General features: G+C 37.1%; 2 protein-coding genes across 3 annotated transcripts; both read left to right on the top strand.

Moving 5' to 3' along the window:
• Nucleotides 1–691: 691 nt before the first annotated feature.
• Nucleotides 692–2,115, top strand: LOC131325454 (putative RING-H2 finger protein ATL19). Its single transcript, XM_058357734.1, has 2 exons — nt 692–1,132; nt 1,309–2,115. Exons 1-2 carry the CDS (start codon nt 1,087–1,089, stop codon nt 2,004–2,006), a joined length of 744 nt encoding a protein of 247 aa, XP_058213717.1. The 5' UTR covers nt 692–1,086; the 3' UTR covers nt 2,007–2,115.
• A 10,691-nt stretch (nt 2,116–12,806) lies between these two features.
• LOC131325448 (uncharacterized) lies at nt 12,807–21,265 on the top strand. Of its 2 annotated transcripts, XM_058357726.1 has the most exons (14): nt 12,809–13,124; nt 15,076–15,131; nt 15,278–15,452; nt 15,996–16,097; nt 16,763–16,834; nt 17,206–17,322; nt 17,437–17,514; nt 18,152–18,214; nt 18,311–18,407; nt 18,682–18,760; nt 18,851–19,062; nt 19,444–19,589; nt 20,346–20,468; nt 20,804–21,265. In XM_058357726.1, exons 1-14 carry the CDS (start codon nt 13,029–13,031, stop codon nt 20,954–20,956), a joined length of 1,569 nt encoding a protein of 522 aa, XP_058213709.1. In that variant the 5' UTR covers nt 12,809–13,028; the 3' UTR covers nt 20,957–21,265. The 2 variants fall into 2 exon arrangements, with proteins under 2 accessions (XP_058213710.1, XP_058213709.1); XM_058357727.1 differs by lacking the exon at nt 20,346–20,468 and having other exon boundaries at nt 12,807–13,124.
• Nucleotides 21,266–21,305: the final 40 nt, after the last annotated feature.

The raw sequence follows: 21,305 nt of genomic DNA on the forward strand, positions 1-21,305 counted from the left end.
AAAATTGGAACACTTAATTTTTTTTAATTTATATTTGTGTCGAGAGCTTTCATAATTAAATATATGCTTTTCATTTGGTATTATGACTCTTAGGGCTCTCGTTGAAAGTTCTAGAGCCAAATATAAATTATGACCCTTTATGATAAAATGATTAAGAAAATAAGATCTTCACACTTGTTCAAACGGATTGAAAATTGGAGTACTTAATTTTTTAACATATAAACAGTCTAAAAAATTTTAATACTTTAATTTTTAATCCATTTGAATATTAATTACTTTTTTAAATATTTTTTAATATATAAACAGTCTAAAACCAAATAGGTTTTGGTTTGCTAGTTTTTTTTTTTAAATAAAGAAACAATATTTTTAAAGAGATAATTTTAATATAGAGAGTTTGATGTAGTCAATATTTTAAAAGTGAGTAGTTAAAGTAATAAAGTAATTTTTTAAAGTGTAATTTGATCCAAAATATAAAAAGCTTGATGCGGATACTCCAGCATCACGTCAGAAGTGAAATCCAATACATTCATTTGCCGATTCTTTTATCAGTTGGAAAGCCTCGTACGTTTAGACCCTTTCAACCACACATAATCAACATTCCATGTCCTCGCAAATTAGGATTCTAAATTGGATCCGGGGCCATTATCCATATCTGAATCCGATCCGGGGAGAGTACTGACGGGAAACGCTCGGCCCGCTCGGAGTCTTGCACGGATGATTAAAACTGTTCAATAATTTAAAAAATATGAGCTCAATCTCATATATATAGATACCCGATCCAATCTTCTAGTTTTTCATTTAAATTCCAGGATTTAAAATCCAAATTGAATATTGAATCGAGTATCTACATATATTATACTCCATTGAGTTGATTTCTTGAGGGCCTATTCGGAGTTTTTTTTTTTAAATTATTAAACGATTTGGATCATTCGTACTGGACCCAAAATGGGCCCCGCGTTCCGGTAGTATACTCCCCGTCGGTTCCCTTCAGAGTTTTCGCTTAATAAATACTCCTACAAATCCTAGGTTACTCTTTCACACTGTCTGGGACTCTGGTTTGCAATCTATCGGTGAGGCGATTTAGGAATGGGTTACTGCAAGCAATTCGATGAACTGTTCGAAGCCGATTCCGGTATCAATTTTCAATACCCATCTTCTTCTTCTTGTTCTTCCCTTGTTTTGTTTGCACACAGTACTGTTTTATCTCAATTTCAATTCAAAGATTCAAACTTTTTTTCTTTTGTTTTGTTTTTTTCTTTCTACTGGGTGTGTTCTTCTTCATGTACTAATCATGATTCATTCATTCAGATCATGCTGCTGCTGTGGCGGCGGTGGCTGCCGGGAGGTATACTTTTATGTGTAGGCAGGATGATAATGCTCCCCTTCCCCCTGTACCCGATTGGTATGATCTCTTTCATGTCAATGTATTGGCCTATTATAAAAACCTTGAGAACGATGTCCTGGTGCTGCGATCAGACGATAGTTTTCATATGCCTCGCGAATTTTTTCTGGAGAGAAGGGAATTGCTGGAGATTGTCTTTGTTTCCACCCTGTATTACGTTGATATACCGCGGGCTGTCGTGGAATCAATATTTGATGAGGTGATCAGATTGGCCTGTTCGATGGTGCTCAATGATGGTAACAATGTGGTGCACCGTCAGGTACTACCTATGACCGTGGAGATCGTAATCAGTGAGAACGAGGAGGAGATGAGTGCCAGGACTTTGCGCGATTCCAGAGTGGATGAGGCCTTTCCCTTTCCCTTGCTCCCTGAGATGCACCACGAGGCTGTCGGTGAGTGGGCTATTTCTCAAGTCACAGGAGGACTAGAGAAAGTGGCTCTTGAGTCCTGTTCGGTTAAACCACGATGTGCGATTTGCTTGGACACTATTTTGGTGGGGAATCGCATGCCGTGCTCTCATATCTATCATGGATACTGTATTTACCGATGGCTGAGGAAGAGCAACTCATGTCCCCTATGTCACTTTGCCATGCTGCGCAACTGATCGACTTAGATAGATAGATAGATAGATAGATAGACGGATATGTTTTGGTTGTTAAACATTATTATGGCCATTGAATTATTCCTGCTAGTATTTTTTTTGTTGTTGCTAATATTGTATACATCAGTAGGGTGTTAGCATGTTAGTTCACAGAGAGTTTACAGACTAACAGACTGTCCATAACCTTGAAACCCTACTCCGCTCCTCGCGGGCCTCGAACTCCCGCCTTCACTGAGGAAGGAGATGAACTTTCCACCTATGCTTGTGTGGAACTTCACAGTCTGTAGTTTATGGCCCTTAATTTATGAAATTAAACCTCTTATTAGAGGTGTTGGAGAGTTTCGATTCGCCAGTGCCGCCAACATTCGAGTTCAAGTGAGGAATTTTTGGAGTAATTATTTGTTTTGGCTAAATAACTCATTTGGTAATTTTTTTTATTCAAATTTTTTTTGGATGTGGTAGTTCTTGTTAAATTTTTGTGGATTCGTGGTTTGTCTCAATAAGAGGATTCGGACAAGAAAAATTATGGTCCAAGGTTAAAAAAATTTCGAATAAAGATCGCATGTGTTAGTTCGTGTTAAATTTTTGTGGATAACAGGTTTGTCTCGACAAGAGATTCGGACAAGAAAAATTATGGTCCAAAGTTAAATTTTTTTGAATAAAGATAAAAATCAGCTCCCAATTTTTCGGCTTTATTAAAATAATTAAATTTTGTTTTACAATTTTTTACTTTTCCGATTCCTCTCGTGGAGACAAACCAATATTCCACAAAAATTTAATGTGAAATTAATAAATACGAATGTTTTTTAATAAAGACAAAAAAAAGAGAAGCCAATTTACTTATTTAGTCAAAACATCGGTGGTCTTTGGTGAACACATGACGGATCCCCAACACCTTTCAACACCACATTCTCTTGGGGTTGTTATGAGCTTCACAAAATGTGCGGTTAGGTGGACTGTGTGGTGTGGGGTGGTGTTAAAACTTAAAAGGGAGTGGGCTTCCAATAAATTTTCAAATTTTATTTTTGGGGAATTGGAAGTTTTCGTATTTGAATTCGATTTGTTGGAGCTATCATGTGCCCAAAAATATTTGTTGCTGGTTAATATATCCATCCCTTGGTCGGACAATTTTGTTTGGTTAATAATTCGAAATTTTTTGATACATAGCAGACCTTATAAGTTGGGCACCCCAATTTGCATGAGATTTATTTGTTTTCTAAGGGGCCATTCTAAAAAATTTCGTAGGCAGTTTTCTTGTTCAAATTTCTTGTTGCAGCTCTATGACTAATTTTATACTTTGAACCAAAATTTGGAGTTGTATCAATGCGATATTATGTGGCTATGGTGACTTTGTCCATTTGTTGAACATTTTTCGGTACTACGATAATTGATACTATGGTAGAATATTTATGCATTACTGCAAGTTGTTTGTGGATAATAAGGAAATTCAGTTGGAGGACGAAGTGAAGTTGGAGTTTGATTATTTAAGAATTCGATTCATACTATCAGTATATATAGATGTTTACGACTCAAAAAACTGGCAGACAAACCAACCACATGCCTAAATCCCCATCCAAAATATGGCTTCCATGCATAGGCCAATTGTTGAAATGGTACATACTAAAACCATGAAGTAAATATTGAGACCAGACTAGAATGCCAAGTATGAAATACTTTGATGACTAACCAATAAGCGTTGTGTGATAGCTGGGTGGACATACAAACAAAGGAATGTTGCATGCAACAACAAATTAAGAAAGCAAATGGACATTGACATAGGAGACCCCAAACCAGTACAATGAATCATACCTTAAATCATACATAAATGTGTATGTGCACAAACTTGGATCCAGATGTGACTGGAATCAACCGATGTATGTGAGCTCTACAGCTATCGTGTGGGACTTAGTACATCGACTGATTCTGGGCTCATATCTATGTTCAAAGCTACGTACATCCATTTGCGTAAGTAGCATTCTCTTAAACTAGCAAAAATGCAAGGAACTTACATCTCAATGGGCTTGTTTAGGGATATGGTAACCATTAGAAATTCAGTGTTTGGTGCCGCAAGATAAGATGTGATAACATATTAAGGAGCGCCCATATTTCACTGCTTTATGAGATGTTGATTACCAGGGGAATGTCATATCCCTCCCACCAAGATAGCACTGAGGTGATGATTTTGCCTTTTGGTCTATGTAAAACTCATGCAAAGAGGTGACGATTTTGCCTTTTAATCTATATAAAACTTGTGGTTGCACGAGAACAAAATTAAAAAATACATGTTACAATCCCAACCAAAACAAAAATGGGAACTTTTTTTCTTCCACCATTCATATGCTAAGCTATATTTCATGGATTCCTGATGCCCATGCATATCCTATGAATCTTATATCCCTTGTGTTTATAACTTGGTATCCGACCCACTACACTGATTAATCCAGGGGTCCGACTAACTCAGTCCACACAGTTAGAAAGGGAAAAGAAATAAGTTCTAAGTGTGTGTGCCATTGGACCAAAACTTAAGGAAAGAAAACATATATAGTAAGGCTAACAGTTTGATTTGAAATGCTATTGAAACTTTCCCAAATACTCCATATAGACAAAAAGCTCTAAGGGGAAAGTTCAGTTTCGAAACAAAAAGCCACCAAACCTAAATTCCATTCAGGAAGCAAAATGTAAAAGGAGCTTTTCCAATGTCACAGTTGAGTTGCACAAATGTCACTTTTGGAACTTTGGATAACAAGAAGGGGGATGGTTTGACAATTGAAAGTGATGGTATTTTTTTTTTTTTTTTTTTGCTGAGCAAAAGTGATGGTATCGTTCCCAGCAATTCAAACGCCCAAACTAGCAATGAGCAGCAACACAAGGCAGCAGGGTGCATAACATTCAACAATTGGCTACTTGTATCCTGTAACCAAAAATATAAATTTCCAAACAGTAAAGTTACCAAAATAGTTTGTAAACAATAAACAGTAAACAGTAAACAGAACATACCTAAGCAGAAGCTACTCCCTTGTTGAGTTTATTGATAAGATTTGTGGACCACTTGAGGGAAGTGCATCAATTTGTCCCAGGGTTTGTAGCAGTTGTAGCAATGGTTTCACCCCTGCTAGCCTAGCCTCTTTAAGCAATCTCCAGCCTAGGGGAAAAAAGAACATAAATAATAGAGCAGTTGATGCTACTTTTTTTTTTTTCTGTCACAAATTGGCTTATTACTTCTTAGTAAACTATAAAAACGTACCTTCTCGAGAGAAGGGAGGACCTTATCACTCGAGAGAGACGAATCTTCACCAACGAAGGCAATGGGAAACAGACCTGACGCCCAATAAAGCCTATTCTGTTCTCAATGTAGGCGAGGGTGCGGCACCAACCGTGCATTGGCCATTGAACGAAAATCTACCACCTGGGACCAGCTGGGACAGGATTTCGAACAGCATCCCTTCATTGTTGTTGCATTTTCTCTTCCTAATGAGATTATGTCTTATATCATACTATCAGTAGTTGTTGCATTATATGGGAATGTATTGGTTTTTCCGGGGACCCTTTTGTCTCATGAGATATATTACATGATCGAAGTCCATCCTTGACGGTTTGGATGAGTGTCATTTATAAAAAGAGGGCCGTATATTTTTTTTGTTTGAAAATAAGTCAGTCAAAAGTTCAACCTCTAGCAAATTTCCGGACTCTTCCAAAATATTTTGGAGTATAGTAGAATATATACTAGGACCTTTTGGGCTTCTCTTGAAGCTTCAAGAAGCATTGAGTCATGTGTTTAAGTAAAAAGTTTATGCACTGGATTACGCACATAAGGCAAAATATATTAGAAACAAGCCAGACGTTGATCTTTTCATATTATTTTTCCTATATTTCGAGCTTTCTTCACTGTTCACTCGAACATAATGCGATTTTCTTTGTTAAGGTCAGTTACTGGCAGACATCTTTTTTCGCTGCCAATAATATAATTTAATTGATGAGCTGTAGAAGGGAATGAGCAAAGTACCATCAAATCATTTCTCTCAACATAATTTTAGGGTATGTTGCCCTGTGCCGACTCATATATTTTGGAGGTCTGAAACGAATTTTCTATATTGAGCCTATTACATATTCATGAAATTCTTTAAAAATGATAAAAGTACAAAAAATAACAAAAAAAATCAAACTAAAAGGATACAATTATGACTATAAATTTAAAAAGATATGATTGAAATTATGGAGATGCATATGCATGGGAGTCAAACCACACACTATCAATAGCATGACACTGAACTAAGTATCTGGTTTGTGTTTTTATTTGGAAACATTCTAATATTAATATGTAAGTTACATTAAAGTGGGGCCTTAATTTTGAACCAAAATTCGGGGGCCGGAAGCGGTTGCTTCTCGCATATCCTATAAGCCGGCCCTGATGTTGCCTCATTTAAACATTTTTTCAGATTAACGGTCAAATTCTACATTGTAGTTGTGAAGAGATCTGTGGAGAGGATTTTCACAAACGAATGACTCGTTTTGGAAATCCTCTCCCAATTTTGGGGTATGTTGCCTCATGTAAACATTTTTGTAGATTAACGGTCAATTCTATAATTTAGCCGTGAAGAGATCTTTGGAGAGGATTTTCACAAACGAAGGAATGGTATATGAAATCCTCTCCCGCTTGGATGATTATAGGTCCAAGGCCTCGAGGCGAGCAATGTGCTGGGAATAGTGTAGAACGCTCGCGTACATGGAGGAAAAGAGTGGAGTCATTGGCAGGGGCGAATCTACCATGAGCATAAATCCACCCGCAATTTTTGGATTTTTTTTTTTGTTGAAAAACTAGTGTAAGTAATTTATACTTAAACTACACAAAATATAGCAGAGATTGTAGCTTGTAGCAGTGGTAAGTGCTTAGTCCTCCATGGAGGAGGGTCGTGTTCGAGTCCTGGCCCAATAAGTACTTATACTTAGTAGTAGAATCAGAAAACCAAAAGTACCTTTTTGTATGCATTACACGAAATGAAATATATAATGAAATACAATTACACTAACACTAATATTCCATTAACTTTATTCACTATCCATCGTTTAAATATTTTTACTAAGGTTGTGCTTCAAAAGTGACCCATCTACTGCTGGTCACCCTCCACCTTAATCAATGAAGATCCGGGAATGGTGCAGAACGTCACTTCTTCCGGGAGAAAAGTATGTTGCTAGAAACCAGCCTAGCTACATCCATCCAACATGTATATATCCTCCATAACAAATCAATCTCTCTAACCCATAACGCAGTAGATACAAAATCTAATACTAATAGGTGGCACAGAGTACTAACATATCTCAATGTGAAGAGAAAATGGAGGACCTCTTCCCTCTGACAAGATGCTCGAATGGTACTTACAGAGAAAAAGAAAATTACAACCACCTCCACTTGTTACATTTTCAACATAGTTTTCTCCCCGCCCATGGTTTAGACAGTGTTGCAGCTTATCGATCCCTTTCCTGTTTGTTCGAATATACATTTAGAGAAGTCGATCGTGAATGGAAAATTGTGCAATGGCTAGGTACAGAGTTGTCGATCTCTCGGCTCGAAGTTAGCATCATGGAAATTAATAAAACTCGAATTACCTGCACCTTCTGGAGATCGAGGAAGTGAACTGTACCTGATGCATATTGGCCTTCTATTATGGTTGATCTGGAATATTGTTTAAGGTCATGTGACTTAATTGGAGTACTCCCTCGTTGATTTGTTTGGGCATTTTCTCCTGGAAACGAAAGATGCCAACATGTCTTCTAGCTATTACCCACATGCTGTTGCACATGGCAAGGTTATAGATGCACATGTAGACGTATTTGTCATATCAAAAGGCTTGTGCACCTAAATTGACTGTGCATACCAATTTTTCAGGGGCTGGCTCATTTTTATTAAAATATTATTTGTGAATTTTTTGTAAAAATTCAGCCCTATAGATGTCGATAAAAACTTTTTTAGATTAATTCACAAGGCAAAACAATCAAATTCGCCGTGCAATTTTTGAAAAAGCCTTTACCCAGATTTAATGGAGCTGAATTTTTAGAAGAGCAATAAAAAAATGTTTTGGTAATTGTACATGTACTATTATGTCCAAAAGTTTATGTATGTGTGTTATTGTCCAAGAAAGGTCAATGATTTGTCAAATCTTCAAGATCAATAATTCTATAACCACACCCATTTTACACATTTAAATACATACCCATACACATAAGTGTGTGGGCTCCACACACTCTAGTGTGTGGGCTCGGAGTCTACACACTTGTGTGTGTGGGTGTGTATTTGGGTGTGTGTGTGAGTGTGATTGTAGAAGGTCTCCTTAAAGATTGCTTTTCAAGTAATCATGTGCTTTGTTTGGTTTGTGATTTGAGTGGTATTTTTGAAAAATGAGTGGAGAGAGAAATGAGAGTAATGATTGAAGAGAGGTAAAAAGTAGAGAGAAATAGAGTGAGAAAAGAAAGTAATGATTGAAAAGTTAGAGAGAGAAATAAGAGTAATGATTCAGTTGAAAAATATTTTTTGAATAGTGTTGTGAAGTGAACAAGGCAAAATATCTCTCTCTCTCTCCAAAAACTAAGCAACTCTTGGTAGCTCATGATGCAAATACCGGCGGTTTCGCTCATGGCCAAGTAGTTTTGGATGTGTCTGCCAAAAGTAACAAATAGACCAACAGCATAGGGCAAAGTTATGCCAATAAATCAGCAAAAGAGGGGAGAATCGATAATAGGGTGTGTGTTAGCACTAGGAGTCATGCGGTCCCTTTTCGCAAAAGTTTTTTTCTTTTTTTGATCCGCTTTTGCAAAAGTTCAGCCTCCATAAATTTGAATTGCTTCTTTGGATTTCGGCAATAGAAGATGTAGGGCTACTTACATGCATCCCTATTAAATCCCAAATATATATATTGTCAAAACGGTAATAGTTTCACTGATAGGAAACAGAGGACATAAGATAATCACTTAGTAGTGGAATTTGTTCTTAACCAAAGGATCAGAAAGCCACGAACAAACCACAACTACCTCGAAAGAATGGATCACCCCATTCACACTCTTATGCACAAAAGAAAACTCACTCCGATGAAAACCCCAAACGATCGACCGTTGCAACGAGGTCGACATGCCAATCGATCTGATTCGTCATTGAATCGCCGCCACCACCCTCTTCCCTCGTTAGACAACCACCACCACCACTACCACTACCACTGTTGAGATCCGAAATGTCATTTTAGGTGATCAAAGGGAAGCCAAGAGAAGGAAGAAGAGAAAATAACACGAAGAAACCCTCACTATAAATGAAGAGTTATTGAAAACAAGAAAAACCATCACTATGGAGAAAAGAAACATCCATCAAGGACAAAATCCTCCCCTCCCATCGCCGCGTAAGGGTGGTGAAACCCTAGAGAAAGGGAGGGAAAGGAAGAGAGGGGGCTAGGTTTTTTTTTAGAGAGAGATGCTCTAATTCAACTTCTCCTTAACAACATTCAATGACCACATTTTTTCCTGTAATCCTCAATTGAACTACCATTTTTTAAACAAAATTTCTTGCCCCCATTTTTGAAGAAAATTAAGATTTATATACAAAAAAAATTTCCACGAGGACTCAAGAAAATTTCAAAACAAAGTACGAATTGGCAATGCGAATTTTTAATCTGTCAGAAGTTTGATACTACCTAAACTATTCATTTCCGAATGGTATTTCAATGTTCGAACAATTTAAATACCATTTGGAAATGAAATGTTTGACTCTACCTAAACTATTCATTTCCGAATGGTATTTAAATTGTTCGAAAATTGAAAAAGAAGACCACCGTCTTTAGTTGAAATACAGCAGTTCGAAATTTTGGAACATCTCTGCTCTCCTCTTTCCACCAATGGCTTGAAGAGAGCATCTTCAAACCTAAGGCTGTAAACGAGCCGAGTCGAGCTTGAGCTCGATTGGTTTAGTAAATGTGTAAAAAACTTGAGTTCGAGCTTGGCTTGAGCCTTTCCGAGCCGAGCTTTTAATGAGATCAATCCAATGTGACCCCTCACCCCAAATGTCTACCATTGTAAAATTTCTAATGACTCTGAAATTTGAATGTTGATCGTAGTGGTTATTAGATCAGTTTTTTCAAAATGTAACGGATCAATGGTTTTGAAAAGTTTTGGTTCCAAAAGAAAAAGAGAAAAGAAACTGAATGCTGATAACATTGCTATGTGCCGTGACCATAGATAAGTTTGTAAATGGGCAAGTTGAACAACATTTTGTTTTATATAGTTTACGTGTCCGGGCCAGTTTGACAAACCTCAACTTATCATGGGGACCAAGTTGATCGACTAGAACAGTCTTAGCATAATCGAGTTTTTTTTTTCTTGGTAAAATGCCAATATCCAACAAATTGACTACGTTGTTCTACAAACTAAAACAACATTATGCAATATGGAAATCGTTCTAACACTATTTTAAATATTTCTGAAGGAGATGCCTTGAAGAAGAAAAAGGATGAAAAGCTATGGACACTGGCCTATTGGGCACCGATTTGTGCACATATCGGCATTTTGAGTGGCCCGGTGAAAATTCAGCTCAACCGAACAAGTGTATGTGTTTAATCCAATCTTCTAATTTTTCATTTAGAAACTAGCAAATTAACCATTTTCTCCACAGAAATGTAGGTATTGAAATCAAAAAAAGAAAAAGAAAAGAATGGTAGGCTAGGTTAGGTAAGGATCTTGTGCTAGGCCAACCATGAGTACTTGAGTACCTCTCGATCATTTTCTGTTTTGGAACATGAAATGAAATGGATATATGGTGATAGCTAGGCTACTTCATTTATTTGTTAGAGAATCTTGTTTTCAACATCACATATCTACGAGGAATTTCAATGTACCTATTTCGGATTTAAAGTTAAGATCATATCACGTGGCAAGAGCGTTAAAAAGTATGTACAATCCTATCAATCAGCTATAACGACTCAAACCCATACGTACCCGTTTAACGAATCACTTGGTGGCCCCTCCCCGCCATTTTGTGATGAAGGCCCGCCAGGTGATATCATTGCAGAAACCCACACATGGTTGTCCTCCATCATTTGCTCACACATATGTATATATAGTTGAACCTAAAGCTGGCAATTGCAACTCATCTACATATTTCAACTTCAAGTCGTGATGTGGTCCACGCCCTTTCTCCATTATTGCATCTCTAATAATTATAGACCGAACTCTGTTCCGGTTCGTTCGGTTTAGGTTTTCAGGAACCATCTCTCTCTCTGAGAATGGTTCCCGATGGGTTTTCTCACCAATTATTATTCTTAATTCTCCAAGAGTTGTGTTTCTTCCCTTCATCATCAAGAACAGACAACCCCGACTTGATACATTTTAAAATCGCTTCTTCTCTCGTCTCTCATATTAAAAGACATTAACGTAAGCCAGTTGGTTGGAATTAATGTAGTAATTCGAATTCATGAATTTTGGCAATTTTTAAAGGTGAGAGATGCCTTCATTTTTTTCTTTTTGGTCTTTCTTAGATGTGTGACATAATTAGAGCCTGTTTGGCGGTCGAATTTTTTCAATTATATGCACTACGTATTTTGCATGTTTGAGAGCTAATATCTTGAAAATACATTTTGAAAAATATAAGACGGCGAATGCTAGCTGGATTCAAAAATCACCCACAAAAGAGCTTTTGAATTCTGGTTATGTTTTCACATTTCGAAAGTCTTCAGCAAAATCTCTTCTATTCATATCTTCCAAACACTTTTGTATTCTTATATCATAATTTAAAAATCTATGGTCTACATTTAAAAATTTAAAATCACAATAATTAACTTCCACCTATCGTTTAATTGCCCGACTCACACACAAACTCTCTCCAATTTCCGGCTCTCTCTCCCTCTCTTCCCCCAATTGCACATACACACATTTACATTTTTTTTAATAATTAAATATCCGGATCAATTTGCGCGCACTTGAAAATAACGATCGGGTATAACTCCCAGCGACCCCAAAGTTTAAGATGGTTGACCTATGGAAATTCAAAATTTAAACATAAAATAATCGACTTCCAATTGCCGGCTCTCTCTCCCCACAATTGTACTTAATACACACACCTAATTTTTTTTTTAATAACCGAATGTCCGGACCAGTTTACGCGCACTTGAAAGTAACGACTTAGCATAACCCCTAGCAGCTCTAAGACTTGGGATGATTGGTCTTTGAGAATTCGAACATGCGGCTTCACTACTCTCAAAAACCTCACTTAAAGTCCAGGCCAAAATGCCTTATTGCTTTTTCATGCCGACTTTCCCAACCCCGGTTCACAGTTTGTTCCAGTTTTGTAAAAAATGAACTTTTAGAAAAGAAAAGTAATTTTAAACTCAAAAATCCATGGCCTTGTTCGTTTAGCATATTTACTTTGTTTTAATTTTGTTTTTCAATCATTACTCTATATCTTTCTTCAATCATTATCTTATTTCTCCAATTATTAATTTCATTTCTCTCTCTATCTCTCTCCACTCATTACCCCTCTCTTCAATTATTACCCTATTTCTCTCTCCATCCACTGCCAATACTAAAATACTCAAATGTGCTAAACGAAGGCCCACGTGTTTACGTAAATAATTTTTCTACTAATATGAATCTTATTTGATAAATTTTATTGAGTTCTTTTAAACGATAAAAAAAATAAAAAAATATTTTTATTTTCAACTTCAAATTATCTTCTTCTTTTTTTAAAAAAAAATTTGAAAGAAAGCGGAATGGGGCCACAGATCTACGATGTTTACATACACACACGATACATATCAATGTGTGTGGCGTGTCTACATCCCACACCGCTGTCCTTCGAAAATATAAAATTACGCGCTCTCTCCCATTCCTTTTTTTTCTCTCTCCTCCCTCATCTCTCTCTCTCTCTCTCTCAGGCCATGCCGATCTGAGAGAAAAGCTCTGGACATAAAAGGGAGAGAGAAAACTTCAGCGAATCCCGAGCCGAAATCGGCCGGCATTCTGTTCTGGTCTCGTCCTCGATAGGGCCAGAAGAGTATGGAGACAATGTCGCCCCTCGAATCCCTCGACGCCTTCGTCGTCTCCGCTAGCAGAGCCTTCTGTAGTCCTCTCGCCATTTTTATTCAGATCCAGGTTTGTTCGTATTCTTTCTTGATTTCTTCGTCTCTCTTCAATTGGGACGGCCCGGACGGGTCCCAATTAAAGATCTGTATGGAAAAATCGTATGGACTGGCAGTAACAATTATTCTTTATCATTTGTTACAGCCAGTCGATGCAGAGCTTTAATTGGGACCGTTTTATTGTTTTTTTACGCATACAGAGCTGTAATTGGGACCCGCACAAGTAGGCAGTGGGATTGGTCCCACGAGGTTAGTTGAGGTGCGCGAAAATTGACTGGAGTTATCAAGGAAAAAAAATCGATTTGTTTCTCCTCATTGTACGTTTTGGTTGGGGAATTAGGGCTCTGCCGACGAAACACTCGGGCAATGGAATTGTTTTGTTACTCTTGGAAATGGAGAGTTCACACATCTAATTGGCTTTCATTGCTCAACTCAGTGGAAATTGCTTAAAAATGGAGATGAACAGTTGTTTGTTGTCTAGTATAAGAAAACGAGAAGGTATCGCGTCCGACAATTGGGAACCGGAGTAGAAAGAGAGAAGGAAAGACAAAACTTAGTTGTGTTTTTGTTTCTCTTGGCCAAATGGAGGGAAATCTACTATGAAAGCTCCAAATTGTTGTCTAAAACTCTATATGATGTTTGAGGTTGTGGTTTTTTGAGAAGGTTATTATTATGGAGAGTTAAGTCCTATTTCCACGATTGTTGGATCTGAGGAATGCAAATATAAAAGATTAATTGGCAAGCTATATGGGGAACTCGGTGCAAAGTGGATTTGTGGAGGGTTCCTAATCTAATCACAAACTGGGAAAGGAAAAACATAACGTAATTGAGTTTTTGTTCCTCTAGGATGAAAGACAAGAAATCTATTATGCAACTTGCAACTTGTAATCTATATGATGTTTGAGGCTGTGGATTGCGGAGAAAATTATTACTATGGACAGTTTAGTCCTATTTCCATGATTGTTGGAGGAACTCAAATCTGAGAGATTTGTTATCAAACCTTAGTCACATAACTTGCGGGGGCAAGTGGGAGCGCGAGCTTTGTGCATGAGAGTGTCTTCTAAAGACAATCCAAACTCTTTAAATTCTTGAGAGTAAGGCGCGAGCACAGAGCGAGCCAGCGGGGATTGAGAGCGGGAGCGGAGGTCTACGTGACTAAGTATTAGACATTTCCCGTACCGTAGTATGTAGTAAAAAGGGTAAATAAAGGGTTAGTTGCCTGAATTTGGGCCGCAGGTGGGGACTGCTTGCACTCTAGAACATTTGTGGAGAATGGAATGATAATTAAGTGACCAGTAGTGTCTGTGCTGATATGGAACCCTTAAATTATCTGAGAAAGACGATTTTAAAAGATTCATCATGAGTTTTTATATGATTCTAGGTCAAAGCAATTAGATCCTAGATTATAGGTATTGCCATATAGTACCACATGCATCGAGTTCCAAACGCATCTAGTTAAGTAATAAGAGCATGTCCTAGCTCTGTATTCGTTTTTGTTTTCTACATGATAAGTTGGGTACCATAATGGTTTTGTTTTTGCCGAATATAAATGTCTAGTTTACTGGATAGAAATATGTTTTGTTGACCAGAAATAATGCTCCCTCCGTTCCAAAATGATAGTCCACTTCGAAAAATGTGCAAATTTCGGATAAAAAATAAAGTACTTCCGTGCATGATTTTTAAATTAATTGAACTAATTGAGATATTTAATTTGATGTCAAGAAATTGCAAAAATTGTTTGCTGAAGTACGTTATTTTTTTATCCAAAAATTCAACGTCTTTTTGTAGTAGACTCTATCATTTAAGAACGGAGAGAGTACATGTACTAATACTCTTCTTGCTTTAGGAAGAGAGATAGGATCTTATTCTTGGAATTTCTGTCTTTTGAAAAGTGCTTTTGTGCATTCTAGCATGATGTTCCAGTGTAATCACATTCTAATCCGAGTCTTTCGTCCATACTGTAGGGATATTTTATCTGCTTAACTCTTGCTTTTGGGTGGGCTTGTGCTGCTTATGTCAGGTATAAAGCTTTGATTTCTAACGTTTAGCCCCAATGTGGCTTTAAGTTCCTGGCTCATTTTCTTCCCTTAATCTTAATAGTTAAGTACAGAATAAATCTTCAGATTTTATCATTTTTCCAAAATTTGCTTCTTTTTTTCCTGCCAGGAATCGAGAGATTAGACAGATGAAGGATAGTATGAGACATGGCAATAGCTTTGCGTTTCTTTCTCATGATATGAAAGAACTTGAGCACACTAATCAGGTCAATTTGCCAAGAGTAACTGTCGTAATGCCTCTGAAAGGCTTTGGGGAGCACAATCTACATAATTGGAGAAGTCAGGTAAATTGCATTGAGTTGGAACACATTACTCAGCAGATCCTCTTTCCTCCCCCTATTTTAGTGCTGAAAAATAAAACACATTAATGAACTTAATAACTTCCCCTTGATATTTATTTTTTCTTTGTTGGTTGCCCATCATCGATCCAGTTATTAGCAAACCAATGTAGTTAAAACTCTCATTGAAGACACATTTTGGAATGCGTGCTCTTATTGCAACTACTTCATATTTATGTAAAAGACGAAGAAAGAAAGGATTGAAACATAAATGTATTTATGAATTAAGACTGGATGTTAATTCCCACTTCTTGTTCCAATTCGTGTTTTCTACTGCCATGTTACACGAACGTGTAAAATCACCTTACCAACATATGATCAAGAGTCATGCTGCTCTCTATGAAATTCTGTTCTTTGGAGTGCAGATGTTATTTTAAAAACCTGTTGGTGAATCCAGCAGGTTAAAACAAATTTAATAGTTGTTGCATATTCTTTTCCTTCGTTGTAAAGATTATTATCTAGCCTTATTTCATGATTATTGAAATGCAGATCACGTCTCTATATGGTGGTCCTTTGGAATTTATGTTTGTGGTGGAAAGTACAGAAGATCCAGCTTACTATGCTGTAAAACGATTACTAGCAGACTATAAGGTATAGGACGCTTGTGTTTTAAAATATTTTTTTTGCTCGGCTGTGTTCTAAAAATTTTGCAGTCTCAATTCATGTCTTCAATTATAAAGTGACACAACTATGGAGAGAATATGTTTAGTTTTGTCATGATTGTGTGCCATGGATTAATTATGAGTTTTTCAAATTTGGACATTATGCAGTTTTTGTGGTTTTTAAGTTTTAAAGCTTGATGGAAAATTTCATCTCTGAAAAATGTATGTTTTCCTTTTTTAGTACGATGAATCTGTCCATGGTGTCTGATTTGATGCATATGTATCACGTAGGCTGGCTAATTAAGTCCTTTAAAATAAAGCAATACATCGTAAGCAAACTGACAAACACTACTTGTCTTCTGCTAAAGGATGAAATCTAGCTGTTCAATTGGAGAGGAAATAAAATAAAAAGATAGTTTAGTCCCTGCACATTACCAAATATGATTAGCTTAAAAGAGAGAAATAAATATATTTGAATATCCTCTTTGAATAGCCAAAATTGAGAGATTTGGAAAGAAAGTAGATGAAATTTAGTATCTACATTATCATCTTTGTTCCTGATTTTGTTGGTACATCACAGTTGTTCACAGGATGGGTCTGGTTTCTTCTACCTTTTATTTCCCTAGTTATGAGCCATTCTCATGTTGCATGCAGGATCATGTTGATGCAAAGATTATTGTAGCTGGTTTGTCGACAACTTGTAGTCAAAAAATTCACAATCAGTTGGTAAGTGACATGTTCACAGCTTTGTAGTTTTGGCAAGAATGACAAGAATAGACTAGTATGAAGCATCTTTCTCGTGCACATTCTATATTTCTTCATCTTTCTCCATTGTTATAAGATATTATGGTATCCTTTAGAATGTTCCAAAAGTGGGAATTTGAACTTTCAAAAATATAGCGGTAAAGGTTGGATATGATAGACCCTTATATGATCGTTTAAGAAAATGGACTGACAAAAGCTTAGGGCATCCATACTGATATGACATATTCATATTTAGACTGGAGCGTATGTGTACTTTGCATTGGCATTTTACCTATATTATTGTTTTCTGCGGTTTGGTTATTATTTTTGGACCTATCATTCTCATTGTGCAGATTGGGGTGGAGAGAATGCATAAAGACAGCAAGTATGTGTTATTCCTTGATGATGATGTTAGGCTGCATCCTGGGTCCATTGGAGCCCTCACTGTTGAGATGGAAAAGAACCCCGAGGTATGCTCATGTTAGTGCATATGCTTTTGTCTGGTTGTATGAAGTTTCTACCTTTGGGTCGCATTTTCTCCCCCTCTCCTCTGGTAGTTCAACTGATGTGCCAATGATGTGCAGATTTTTATTCAAACTGGATACCCTCTTGATTTGCCTTCAGGAAGTTTGGGAAGTTACTGCATTTACGAATACCATATGGTACGACACCTACTAAAGGCTATCATTTTTCTTTTACGATTCAATGTTGATGTTACGATTCAATGTTGATGCATGCTGTCTGTTGTTTGGTTCCAACCTGCTGGGATATTGCTTTATTCGCTTCATATGATAGTAGAAAAGAAGTCTTAGATTTATATTTATCAAGTTGGGATTAATGAATGAGGTCACTGCATAATGCCCCCACATGTGTGATATCTGTGAAACAATTTACAAGATATCAAAAGCATCTTTGAATACTGAATAAAGACAAACGAGTCACATCTGTAACTGCAAGCGTTGTGTTGAAGTCAAGTTCCGGATTTGAGATTTCCAACTTCAAATCCTTCAGGTTTCCATTGCAATACTGGAGTTCTAGTAAGGTTAGTTCTTTTGGGGAAGTTTGAGAGCAAGTATTAGTGTTGCTGCTTCGTCCATGCAAGAGCTGCTAACCAGGCGGATAAGTTGCAGTTTAGCTGTCATACATCGAGTATCCTGCAATAAACCTAATAATGATCTTATTAGGGTTATACTACTGTTTGAGATCTAATGGTTTGGAAGCATTACTGGAAATTTTATGCCTTGTGCAACTTCACTGGGTAATAAAATGATAATTTAACTGAACACTGTTTTTTTACAGCCTTGTTCGATGGGGTTCGCTACTGGCGGGAGAACATTCTTTTTGTGGGGAGGTTGCATGATGGCAAGTACCAGATCCTTTTAACTGCTTCATGCTTGTTATGGGAATGAAGTTGTACTCGAGTTGTCTTATCTTATGCATATACATTCTTTTCTACAGATGCATGCCAATGATTTTAGAAATGATCATCATGGGGTGGTTTCAGGACTTCGTGATGGGGGATATTCTGATGACATGACTCTTGCAGCAATAGCTGGTATTTTTTGTGTTTTATCTCTGTAACCTTTGTGTTTAGACTAGGATACTTAAAACCATTTTTTCTTGATAATTGTATTCCTGGTATTGCTTCCTACCAATCTCTTGCAAAACAGGAGGACCAGTGCACTGGAGTACCAAAGTGTATGACGTTATACTGTTTATGTGGTCATGCATTTCTTCTATTCGCAGCTTTCAAAACGTATTGCTATATTCAGATTTGTCCTTTTGTAGCTGCTAGACCACTGTTATGTACGAATGTCCATTTTTTCCAGGGGCTCATAAGAGGCTAATTACATCACCACCAGTTGCTGTTTTTCCTCACCCCCTTGCAAGTGATCTCAGTTTCTCAAGGTTTGTATACAGCCCAAGAATGTTATTAATAGAAGACATGCATTTCAAATAAAATATCTTACTCTCATCTCGTTGATTTTACTTGATCAGATACTGGAACTACTTGAGGAAACAAACATTTGTTCTGGAATCATACACCACAAAGGTTAACTGGATAATGAACCGTGCATTATTCACTACCCACTGCTATCTATCATGGGGGTTTGTAGCACCATATTGTCTGGCTATTGTTCATGTTGCAGCAGCTCTAATAATTTATTCTAAAGAATATTCACTCGAGGATACAACATTTACTTCTTGTGGTAAGAAAACTATTTCAATTAAACTGGCTTTAAGAGTTTGAAATTTATGAGCAGAATCCTGAAGAGGATAGCATAGGAACTGAGTTCAGTATTTAGTACTATTTTGCAGTAGCGCTAGATTCTACAATTCATTCATAGCCCATGTAATCAATCTGTAATTAGAGGGATTGCTAGCCTAATTCATACAATAGAAAAAACATGTGGCAGCTCATTGATGGCGTCATGCTTCATAGAACTTTTTAGCAACTTTACAAAAACTTTCTGATCCCTTCTATTGCAATCTGATGTATGTAGTGCCATAAGATGTCCACTAAAGGGTTCCGTAGGTTGTTTTTTTTTTAAACAGTTTTGGTTCTCAGTTTTATCCACTATCTTCTTCAGGGCTGTTACTAGCAGGCGGCCAAGCGATATGCACTTTTATTGAACTTCTCTCCATGTGGAATTTAACGAGGATAGAAGTTCAACTATGCAACTTGTTATCTCCAGAAGCGCCTCCACTGTCACTTGCTTCTTACAACTGGTGCCTTGTAAGTGTTTTTTTTTTTTTTTAAACTCAATATAGCAGAAATAGTTTATAGAAAGTTTTGGGATGAAGGCCCATGACCTTGTAAATCCTCATTTTCTATCAAACATTTGAGCTAACCTTCCCTGATATTTTTGCCCCTTAATCTGCTTCGTTTTTACTTTGTTAATGGCATTAGACGTACGACAGATAACTTTTGAACGAAATTACAGCCTGCTTGCCCTATTGCCTTGGTTTTTAGGCCAGCTCATTGGGTTTGTTATTGGACCCCGTCCCCTCCACAAGAAATCTTATGCTAGGACTTTCAATTCTTCCTTCTATTACCCCAAATATAGGAAGATTAAAACCCTAAGCCTAAGACAGAGTGGGAAAGAAGTTATCGCTTAGTCTTGAATGAAGTTTTAATGTTGAATACAAGAATCGGAACTGCAAGCAGACCTGGAAATTTCCATGACATTAGTATTAGTTTTCTTTGATATTCGGGAGTTGGGAAGACATTTTTCTTCTACTTTTCTGCCTTTCCTTTTGTTTTCCTGTCATGTTTATGATTTACTGTATGACGGACTTGAGAACGAATATAGAATGTACCCAAGTTGTAAGAATCTATTCAGAAATTTTGTAACAAAATTGAACTATTTCCCCCCAAAACCTTCCTACTTCCGAATATGAAGGTTGATGTCAAAGTCACCTAGTTGTAGCACTTGGGATGGTGATTATGAGTGATTCCCTCTTTTAACTCCACTGATGTTCAATGGAGCAGGTATTTATCGCGATGCTGGTGGATAACTTTCTATACCCTATCTCTGCAATCCGTTCTCATTTTTCTCAGTCCATCGATTGGTCTGGCATTCGATACCACTTGAAGGATGGGAAGATAAGCATGGTATGCTCAAAGCATTGTTTTTGCTCTATTATTTCTGTTCTTGCAGACTACCGAGCAAAATTTATTTTAATATCGTTTGAAGCATCTACTTCAAGGGAAAATGAAGTTGTTATCAATGGGTTCAAGGGAAAATTTATTTCTGTGACTCTATTTGTATTGAGGTGGGCATTCTCTTTGAGGAATTTAGCAATGTAACCTGGCAGTAGTTTATGGAATTGGTACATCATATGGTTCGACTGAATAGTTCTCTTTAGTTTCTTCCACATGCTAATCTCATGATACCTATCTCGTTTTGCATCATTATATGAACAGCAAAGTTTGCATAATTGTTGCAGATTGACAGAAGCAAGGTTAAAGGTCCAAAATTCACAGATTTAGGAGGAAAACATTTGTATGGGAAGAAAGGGATTTCACCCAGAGCCTCCATCGTCAGTGCTTTGTTGAGAAGTTTGGCCCATTGGCGCCAACCCAAGAAGTTCGATGGCTAGGGTTTGAATTAGCAAATCAAACTGGAGTTCATGATTGTTGCTCTCCTCATAGGTCTGATGGGTAGCTTAGGGCTTCAGAAGCTGAAGTTATTGGGGACCATTTTATCCCCAAAGATAGTTTTGGCTCATCCATCCTTGATTTATTAATTGCTATGATTCGTTGGAATTTCGAATACCCATTTGATCAATTGATTCTTCGAGCTTCAAGTGCTCCCTTCAAGGTTGATTGTTGTAATTTTTGTAGTGATTTTGTTCAGCGACTCAGATAGTGAAGACAGAAATTTTGTGCCATATAACTCCTTTCTTCTTGTCTGCTGTACATTTTTCCTGTTTTGTGCTTTTATTTCAC

Source organism: Rhododendron vialii, chromosome 5a (assembly GCF_030253575.1).
Source record: "Rhododendron vialii isolate Sample 1 chromosome 5a, ASM3025357v1".
Lineage (NCBI taxonomy): Eukaryota > Viridiplantae > Streptophyta > Magnoliopsida > Ericales > Ericaceae > Rhododendron > Rhododendron vialii.